Raw genomic sequence first — 9,756 nt, 5'->3', positions numbered from 1 at the left:
TTTAATTACATTTGCTGTGTTCTTTTCTTGCTTTCCCCAGTCACTTTTTCCTCCAAAATTTGTTTGGTATATCAAGCTCTTTAAATGAGTCGACTACATAGATGTTTTGAATTTTTGTTAGTTTCTTCAAAATTGGGATTATTAAGAATGCAGAGTTTTGCTAAGACACTATTCACCTATAATAGCTCCTACATGAAGAGAATGTTCCCTAGCTGAATGTAAAGGTAGAGCTGCTGTCTTTAAAGGTATTGTAATTTGGCAGTTCTTGCAGAAGCTCCACCAGGGACCTGTGAATTGGGATCTGCTGTGGTTTGGCTGCCATCTCATAAATTGATGGAAGATGCTCTAGTGAGATGTCTTCTTTACTACAGTATTTTATAGGTCAGCTGAACAGCCTGCAATTCTTTTAACTAAAATAAGCATTTTTTTTTCCTAAAATGCAAAAATCCAGAGCAAAGGTGGAAACTCTTTATTGCCATGCCATTTTGAGATATATTAAGAGCTTACGAATTAGTTAGGATTACAGAAATGTAATCCTACTTTCAGAACAACACTTTGTTTAGCAAAAAAGCTGCTAATAAGTTTCAGTTACTTAGTTTGATGCTTTTAATTTCATCACCCTTTGTTTAGGGAACAATATTAAGACTTGGATTTATCTGTTACTCTATTCATGCATGTGACCGTAGTGTTTGTTAAAGGGATATGGCATAATATCAATTTAAAGTCAAGCCTTTGTTCCTCCTTTCTTTTTCTCTTTATGCTTCACATACTTGGAGGTTTTTTTTCAGCATCATCAAGTATTATTACGGAAAGTAGCAAACAATTTTAGTAAATATCCCTTAAAATGTTCATATTATTTTTTTTTTATCTAGTACTTTGTTATGGTCAAAAGTGTCATGGTCTCAGTTTTGTATCTTTATCTAATGTGGTAGCTCTTACAGGTATTATACTATATTTCTGATGTGATGATGCAGTTTGGTTATTGGAAAAAGAGAAATGGATTGAGGTAATGAAGACGAAAAGGGACACAGCTTCCATTTAAAAAGTGAGGAAAATATGATTGATAAAGAAATTGGACAATGCAGAAACATTGATAGCCATTTAAAAATCTTTTAATCTCAAAGTGCTTTGATAAAATAATTATCAGAAAACATTCCAGGTGGCAAGGGTTTGTATTTTTGAGATTGTAACTACTGTCAGATAAAGAAAGACCACCAAAGTGTGAACTAGACCATTTAAGATGCCCCAGGGATTTGAGTGCAACATGCTTGACAGGTAATGCCTGATCTTTCTTCCACCAAAGTCCATCTTTGTTATCACAGTAATTGTAGAATTAGGACACCAGCAATCCAATATGATGCATTGTTTAATTACAACCTTCTTCATAATTTTGGTTGTTTTTCAGGCCAAATTAATGACCTAAATTGGTAAGATGTTAAAACAGTTTCAAATAATTAAGTATAGGAGATATTTTAATATAGAAAGACTATTGCTTCTTCCTAATGGAAGGAGCAGTGCTGGTAACAAGTGACTGAAGAGTTAACACCAGAGAAGGACTTCCCTCTGAGTCTTCTGCCAAGGTAGGTGAACTCCTGCAATTTTTATTTTCTTAGAAATACCTTGTTTAAAAGCATTCTACCGCATATATGTGTAAACAAAGGTTTAGTGCACTGAAAGACATTCTCCTCTTTCTGTGTGCCTCTGTGGCTTCAACACAAGGAGCTGACACTAGAGGATGCACCGCTTCAATCTTTCATATCTACTTTTCTCCAAAGATTGTGCTTCAACATTTTTATCTTGTTTCCCGTTAAAGAAAGATAAATGGCTCACACTGGGAGCACTTGTGAAGACTAAGGAAGGTTGCAGGGTTTGCTGGGTTAGACAAGACATGCTCTAAACAACAGTTGCTCTTCCTTTCCTTTACTAAGTTCTCACATCTCGCTTCCTCCAGAGCAATTCTTGGGTGTCAGTCTCAATCAGAAAGCTTCTGAGGATTAACCCAGAGAATCTTGAATTTTCAAAAAAAATCAAGAGATGATCGATGGATTCTTTTGCTAGATCTCATGTTGCCGCTTGCTTTCCACTCTGTTCCTCTTGAGGTTCTCCTTCCTGTACAGTACAGTTGTCCTTTTCACCCTGAGACTTGGGCGCTCTGCAGAAACAGATACTGTCTAATACTGGAAATGGTTCACAGTGCTTACTTGCTGCTTTGCCCCATGCATTAGAATAGAGTGCAGTCACAGTGGTTATGATAGAGAAGCCATGGTGCTTAATAAGAGGAGTGAAGTTGATTTCATTTTGCCTGCACTAGATGATACAAACTGGAATGCTTTCATGAACAAGGCAAATATTTCTACTCAAAGGCAAAAGCTCTGTATTGCATTGTTGTTATTACCTGTGAACATCAGATTCTTCTTCCAGCAAGTCAGTGGCACCTTTCCCTTTTTTCTTTACAAATTCTTCGCTTAGGCCAACCTGCTGGAGGGTGTGTCTGTAGCGACGCTCTGCTCCTTGACAAGCATCATGCTATGAAATTGAAACTTAAACAGTAAGCACATAGAACTGGAGCTTCCCCATAATGAACAAATTGTTTTAAAGTTCAGGACTGACACTCTTAACAAGAACATGAGAGCAGCAAAGCCCCCATCCAGAATTTTTATCATCCATACAGTACAGTACGAAAAAAATACTAGGAGAATATCTCATCTGTATCAAAGCCAGAGCTCACCTTTTCCTGCTTCTGTCCTTTTTCTTCCTTATTCTGTTCTCCTGCTTCTACAGTGTTCCAGTCTTACCAGACTAACATACTTGTGTCTCAGTCCTGACTCTGACACTCAATTTGAGAATATGTGCAAAAAGGAGTTGTGAGAAATTCCAGAAGCACATTTGCTTGTAATTTGTAAGCACTATCAACTGCAGAGCTCAATAAATGGAGAGCACCTGTGAAATAGTTTCATACCAGCTCATCTTCAAGAAACTGAAAAACAGGCATCCTGGATCTTATATCCTCATTGCCTCCAAATACACCTTGCAAATTAATGTAGTCTGAGATGATGGTTTTCCAGAGGGACTGGCCAGTTCCTCAGATTAAGGTGTTCTATGTGGAAGGATAGAAATGCTGTCTCACCAGGAGTGAATGCTATCGATACTGCTGAATTCTTAACAACCTGGCAAACAGAAATGTTACCAATATTTATCATACAAAGGTGTTCTCTGCCTCCATTAACTACGCATCTGAACCGAAAGTCTGACCCAGGAGGCTACTTTCTATTGAGAAATCTTCAACCTGCACATTGTCAATGTATTGTCACTATGTCTCTAACCAGGTATTCTCCCTGCAAGGAGACAGACCTGAAAGAGAAAACCCGGGGAAGAGATACTTTGTAGTGAGTAAAGATTGTGTTGCACCTCAAGTGCAAAAGAGATTTGCAGATCATATTGTGTGATGGATTAGACATGCTGAATGCAACCCCAGATAGCAGAGCTGGCAGGTGATGTAAGCGACATAACTGTCATCAACGGTTCCCTAATAGCGCTTGTGGTACAAAGAAAAAGTGCTCAACTGGAGAGGCTAAGGAAAGAAAAAAAAAAAAAAAGATTTCTAGCCTGTAGTATTCAGGTGCAGAATAGGTATTCATATAATTTCTGGTGTGATAAGGCCTTAATTTTCATCATACCATATATTTTGATTGCAATATATACTAGGGACTGGAAAGCTTTACAACCAAGAAATAAGTCTGAGTGGTTTTTTGAGTGGTCAGAAGGATTTTTTTAATATACAATTAAATTATAAACAAATAATAATATATTTATAATTTATATTTTTAAACTATACTTGAGTGGCCTTATAGGTATTATTGTAAGTATAGTCAAGAGACTATGCAACCATTTTGACCTTGTTACCCGTGAATTAATGGTAGACTAGGCTTCTTAATGCCTGTTTTAAATTAAAACCGAAGTATCCTGTCACCCAGAAACACTGCAGAACTTTGACCAGTTACCTTGGTGACCTGTTCAAAGAGGTATGGTCTGTTCTTGACTCGCAGCTGCATTTCTTCCAGCTCCTTTCTGTATTCTTTTGTTCTTGCTCTCATATTTTGCCTGAAATAGAAAAGTTCCCTGTCAATAAGGTTCCTTCTGACTGTAGCTAATCAGGAATGAGGAATTCTCAGTAACTGTTCTGTCCTTTAAATAACCCTGGTGATTGTCTTGATTCTGAACGCTGGGCAAAACGCTGCTATTGCTGGCAAGTTACGGACCCATTAGCAAAGCTTTACTACTAGACTGTAAGCAGAGAACTAGCATTCACATTTTTAGAAAACCTTGTCTTATGTGTGCTTTGCCAACTTACACATCTCAGTTAGTTTGTTTGTACAAATTAGTCTCTACAAATGTAAAACTAAAGGAAACCATTCTGTATGGAAAGAGTAGCGTGGATTTGTCAAGAAATGCAAACGAATGTGAAATGGGTATCAGAGCCAAAAAAGTTAGGCTAGAAATGTTCTTAGACCCAATTCCTCCTAAAGAATTATCTGATGATCCCCAGTTAGTAGAGCAAATAGTTATTTCTGTGCAAAATAAGATACTGACCAGTTCTGTTTTGACTTCTCCTTGTGTGTTTCCTCCAGACTTCTGTGTGGATCAAGGGCTTTTGCTCGGCTGTTCACTGACTTTTGGATAGCTTGGCATTTCTTTTTGTGTTTCTCCAGCCAATACATTCCTTCTTTGTTCCCTTCCTTTTTGCTATCTTGGGAGTATCTATGTAAAAAAAAATATTAATGAGCTCACTTAAAACTGCCAGACTACATGGTATTGGGTATTTCACTTTTGTGGTCCTCTAAGGAGAAAAGCAAAATTTCAGACATACGAGTGTGCAGCTCCCAATCAACTAGGGGGCAGGGCAAGAATTAGCAGAGAAAGAAGACAGAGAAACATTCAGGAAAAAAGTATCACTGATGTAGTTGATGTGATGAGGGTAAACATTGATTTTTTTTTTTTTTTTAAATTCCCCCACCCCCTCCATTTTGGTCATTTAGTTGGTGTATAGTCTTGTAGGCAAACTTTTCTACTTACTTAAGAGCAGATTCCCTTTTTCTAGTGGCATCTGTAATATGCACTGGAAGGGTGTTGGAAGAGAGAGAGGAAAGTCCCGTCAGAGAATGACCTTTTTGCACTGAAACCTTGGAAAGTTGCTGAGAATCCTGAAAAAAATGAAACTTCATTCAGTGTATTTATTCACAGCATAGGATCTCCTCTTTTCTTTGTTTACCAAAGATAACAGTTGGGGTATGTGAGCAATGCACTTGTTCTTCTCTCTTCCATTAGCAGGGGTTTATGTGGGGAGGGGGATGAGGGGGAGAAGATGTGATCAGGAGTACGAAAGGGTGGCTGAGCCTTAGCTGTCATAGCTCATCTCTTTGTGTAGAGTTTTGTTCTCTCTGGTTTGTCCTAGAATTCTGCAGTACTCCCAAGACAAGGGCAGAAGTCACAGGACATTAACCATCCATAAATAAATGCTGTAAATTTAAGAAGTTGCCATCTTGATCAGAGAAAGCAGTACCAGAGAAATATCCAGTCATCTCACCTTTATCTTTTCATTAGCCTGCCTCTGCCTGCCGTGGAGATTGGAGGTTCTTAGCTTGAATGGCTTATTACGAGTTGCCTCTTTGATTTCTTGTCTCCTTACTGCTTCCCTCTGAAATGCCCAGTAAAGTCCTTCAAAATCCGGTATTGTTGGATTAATCCTTGGCTTGAAGCTGAAACTTTTGTCCTGCAAGAAGCCAAGTCTTTCCTGTTTAGTTTTAGTGGCAGTTCGGCACTGAGGCTCCCTCCGACAGTTGTTAGTATCTATAAGAGCTACGGAGCTCTCAAGCAAATCCTTGGCTCTCATTTGAATGCGGATTTCTCTGTAGAGTTCAGCTTCTAATGAATCAAAAGCAAAGCAATGAGAAGAATATGAGTGATATAAAAGGCTATAAAATTGCCACTGCACAAGTCTAACCTTTTCTTTATGATGGCAACTACACGTATAGGAGAGACCAGACATCCTGTGTTCTCTTTCCCCACCCTCCAGCCTGTCTCACCTCTGCCTCCCATGAAAAAAAAAAAAAAATATCAAAGATACCAGAAAAAACAGGGGAGAGTCTCTTTCTTAGGCATTAACTTCTAGATATCTCTTTCACTTATCAGAACAAGTTACTGAAGAGGCATTCTTCTCCTGTTCCTGTTCTAGGAGCACCAGATCACTCGTGCCCTTTGTGTCGCAGAAGTGTTGTGTTAATCGAGGTTCTACTTTTCGTACAGAACTGCATGTCATTGTGTTGACTGTGTGATTAAAACAAGCCGTTCAAATATAATTCTCAAGGATAATGGCTTTTCTATGTAATATCCAGCAATGCTTGCCTATATTGGAAAAGATTTTAAGTAAGAAGCATTTGGTGGATGGATCATGTCTTGTGACTTCTGTGACAAACCTTCCATAGAAAAAATGTTTCAGGGTACAGTGTCAAACTGAGTCCTTTCCAGTGCAGCACTAAATTTTTGTGAAAACAAACAGTTTGCTGTTGGTTGTGTGTGGTTGTTTTTTTTTCTTTTAGAAAAAAAATCAATACTGCTGTTTGCAAAATAAGACTTTTTTTGAGTCTGTTTAGAAGTTTGCATTGACTGAGGTATGAGATGTTAATTTGTCCTCCCTTCTGATATACCAGATAGAAATAGAAGAGTGGCTTGTCCTTTGTTCTCTAGTAAAAAAAAAAAAAGTGCGAAAAGCGATGAGGATTATCAAGGACTGGTTTAGGTCCTATATTCAAACATGAAGTCTGTACAGCTTACCATCTGAAAGGAAGTGAGCATCAAGAAAACTTCCATGACTGTCCCTCTGACTGGAATGGTCGTGGCACCTACCTCCCCTGTTTTAAGAACTTAATAAGAAGGTGGAAAGTGAGTGGGAAGGTAACTGAAAGCATCAGAGAATGGCAGGAGGGACTGGACAACTGCACTAGCCCTTAGAACTGACCTAATTTCCTGCTTTGGGCTCATTATATAATTTTTTCCTAGGGGTCCTGTGCACCACGGATCACTCAGGTGGGAGTAAAATTGCCAGTTCCAAGAGACTGCACAGACCTGGGATGCTTCTGGCACTATATCTGTCTTCACATTTGTGCCACAAATAATCTGGGTCCCTTAATGTAAAATCCAGTGCAGGGAAAGATTTGCAAACTGTCATGATTTGCAGCAAAAGGAGCATGGAAATCTATCGGAAGAGTACAATGTATTCATGTGTGCTGGGGAGTGATACAGAACTCCTGATGCTGATACAAGACTACTACATTTAGGACACTCTGTTGAAGGGTATCTAGATGAGATTGAATGACCAGTGATTCACAGGAGAGCGGACAACACCAGGGGACGTAATGATATTTGCTTTATACTCCAAGTAACACCCTTGGACCATGATCCTACTTTCCAGCATGGAGACAGTGATGGACAGGCAGGGAGTTGTATTTACAGGAAAAGCCCTGGCATTTTACCTTTGAGTTTATCTCCAAGCAGTGAGTCATAAGTAGATTTAGGCACTTTTTTACTGACTTGCTTCAGTTTGGAGCTCTCATTTGTGGTTGCTGCTGCCAGGAACTTTTGTCTCATAGCTTCTTTCTTTTTCTCCTCCTTCTCCAGGAAACTGAAGGGCCGCTGGGTTGCAAGTAGCAGCTCCTTTCTTTTCTGTGTTGCTATTTGCCTGCGAATCTCATTCTGCTCCATTATTTCCTGATAAAGGGGCAGAAACACATGGGCAGGTACAGGCTGCGCCCGAAATTGTTTCTGACATTCAGCTTCGTCCTGGCTTTGCTTTTTGTCTCTCTGTTTGTCTAGTTCAAGAAACGTGTATGACTTCATCAACTGGGACTTTTGGTGAGCTTCCCTCAGTGTCATTTTGAAGGGCTGGGGGATGGTGATGGAAGGAATCCAGGGAGATGAAGCGCTTTTTGGCCTCAAGCGGGATTTAGGAATCAAGTGAGGCTTTTGCTGATCCCATGTACTGTCCGAGGTGAGGTCAATCAAAGAACTGGACTGCCTTTTGTTGCCAGATGTACGACTAAGACAAAGACAGTATTAAGGGAAAATACAAGAAATTATTAAAAAATAGAATTAAAAAAAGAGAGAGACTGTTGATTACAAGAAAGATACCGCAGGCCGAGCTGGTCGATAGGCCCAGGGCTTATTGTTCTTGGGCTCTATATTTGGCTTTGTTACCAAACTTCGCAAGCAGAACTTTGCTTTCCATTTTCCATAGGCATTTCCATGTATAAAACACCAGTTAGGCCTACTCAGCTTTGTAATGCAATATATTATGCTGCTAGTACTCTATTGCCAGAAAGGCCACCAGTGAATCAAAAAGTTCCAGGTTCAGGATAGGTGGCTGATAGCTACTCAACATAAAGGACGAGCTCAGGAGAAGCAATAAATTATGCACACAGATGCACAAATCTTAATAAACAGTACTAAACACCAGAATTCCTAAGACACTGATGGAAGGGCTATTACAAGGAATCGCTTTAATGCGAGTCTTAAGAGGTTCAGCTGGAAACTTTGTAGTTGATAAGACCATTTGATTGATGATAAGAAAAAAAAAACAAGACTATCATGGCTCTTATTGAAATAGCAAACATCTCATAGGATGCCTCAGGGTGACTGTGAAACTGAGTAAATGTTTAGGGATGGAATAAACACAGGGAAAAGGAAGGATCAGTGCGGACTGACAACAGGAAAATGGGAAAAAGGGGGAAATGCCGATCACGTGTGAACCTGGTCAATACCCTTGGCTGGTGATTGCTGAAGTCTGTTCTTCATAAACTATTTCTTCTGTATAAGAGCATGTATGTGATCTTCTAGTGAACTTCAAGCTGGACTAACCACAAAGAAAGACCAAAGGTCTGAGAGCTAGAAGCTGGAGACTGCAGCACTGAAGACTGCATTCTGGATAGAAATGTGTGTGACCTACTAGCAAATTTTAGGCATGATCAGCAGGAATAGACAAACCGCTGTTCATGTTTTATGTGAACGCTGCTTATGTGGGCACCTCTTGGCCCCATCCTCCCACCTGTGAATAAATTTGCGGCCAGCATTTTGGTGGTATATACGTGCGGAGTTCACGCTCCGCCTTGTCGCTGGTCAGCAGCAGCAGGAATCCCGCATCCTTGCCAGGCACCATCCTACCTGAGAGCCTCCCACAGCTTGTCACGCAGGACTGCCGCCTCCCGCCTGAAACCCTCGAGCTCCTCATCCTCTTCAGGTACCCCCAGGTCATCCTTTAGCTTTTCCTGGTACGGTAAGCCTGGTTCTGACGGAGAGCACCGGCCTCCCATCCCGAGAGGCCTCAACCGGTGGCGGGAGACGCAGGAGCCGGGCTGTTACAGCCTGAGGTGGTGCTGTGTCACCTGGGAGAAAACAAACAGAAGCGATAAACGCTCGTTTCGGGGAGAAGAGCCCAATCTCCATGCCCGGCCTCGGCGCTCCCGGCTCTACCTCAGCCCCGGCGGCGGCGGCCGCCGCCGCCGGGGCTGAGGTAGAGCCGGGAGCGCCGAGGCCGGGCCGCTGCCCTTACCTGCAGGCCGCCGCTTCAGCCCTCCGACGGCGCCAATGCCCACTCCAGCCAATCAGCGAAGCCGATAGCTCTTTATGCCCGCCTTCTCGGCCTCAAGTAGCCAATCAGACTCGAAGACGGACGGCGCCCGCCGCTGGGGAAAACGAGTGTTTTGT

General features: G+C 41.0%; 1 protein-coding gene across 5 annotated transcripts; it reads right to left on the bottom strand.

Moving 5' to 3' along the window:
- Positions 1-144: 144 nt before the first annotated feature.
- Positions 145-9,629, bottom strand: FAM161B (FAM161 centrosomal protein B). 5 transcript variants are annotated; one of them, XM_082057480.1, is made up of 9 exons: positions 9,602-9,629; positions 9,214-9,434; positions 7,530-8,092; positions 5,585-5,922; positions 5,074-5,201; positions 4,591-4,758; positions 4,002-4,101; positions 2,396-2,526; positions 145-2,152 (listed from the first exon to the last, which is right to left on the bottom strand). In XM_082057480.1, the coding sequence occupies exons 2-9, from the start codon at positions 9,360-9,362 to the stop codon at positions 2,062-2,064; spliced, it is 1,668 nt and encodes a 555-aa protein (XP_081913606.1). In that variant the 5' UTR covers positions 9,363-9,434; positions 9,602-9,629; the 3' UTR covers positions 145-2,061. The 5 variants fall into 5 exon arrangements, 3 of the variants coding, with proteins under 3 accessions (XP_081913606.1, XP_081913607.1, XP_081913608.1); XM_082057481.1 differs by lacking the exon at positions 9,602-9,629 and having other exon boundaries at positions 2,396-2,510; positions 3,989-4,101; positions 9,214-9,493; XR_014184535.1 differs by lacking the exons at positions 145-2,152; positions 9,602-9,629 and adding an exon at positions 2,729-3,167 and having other exon boundaries at positions 2,400-2,526; positions 9,214-9,493.
- Between the last annotated feature and the right edge of the window lie 127 nt (positions 9,630-9,756).

The sequence above is a fragment of the Streptopelia decaocto genome (assembly GCF_964273445.1).
Source record: "Streptopelia decaocto genome assembly, chromosome: 7".
Lineage (NCBI taxonomy): Eukaryota > Metazoa > Chordata > Aves > Columbiformes > Columbidae > Streptopelia > Streptopelia decaocto.
This window is presented reverse-complemented; position numbering and strand designations above follow the sequence as displayed.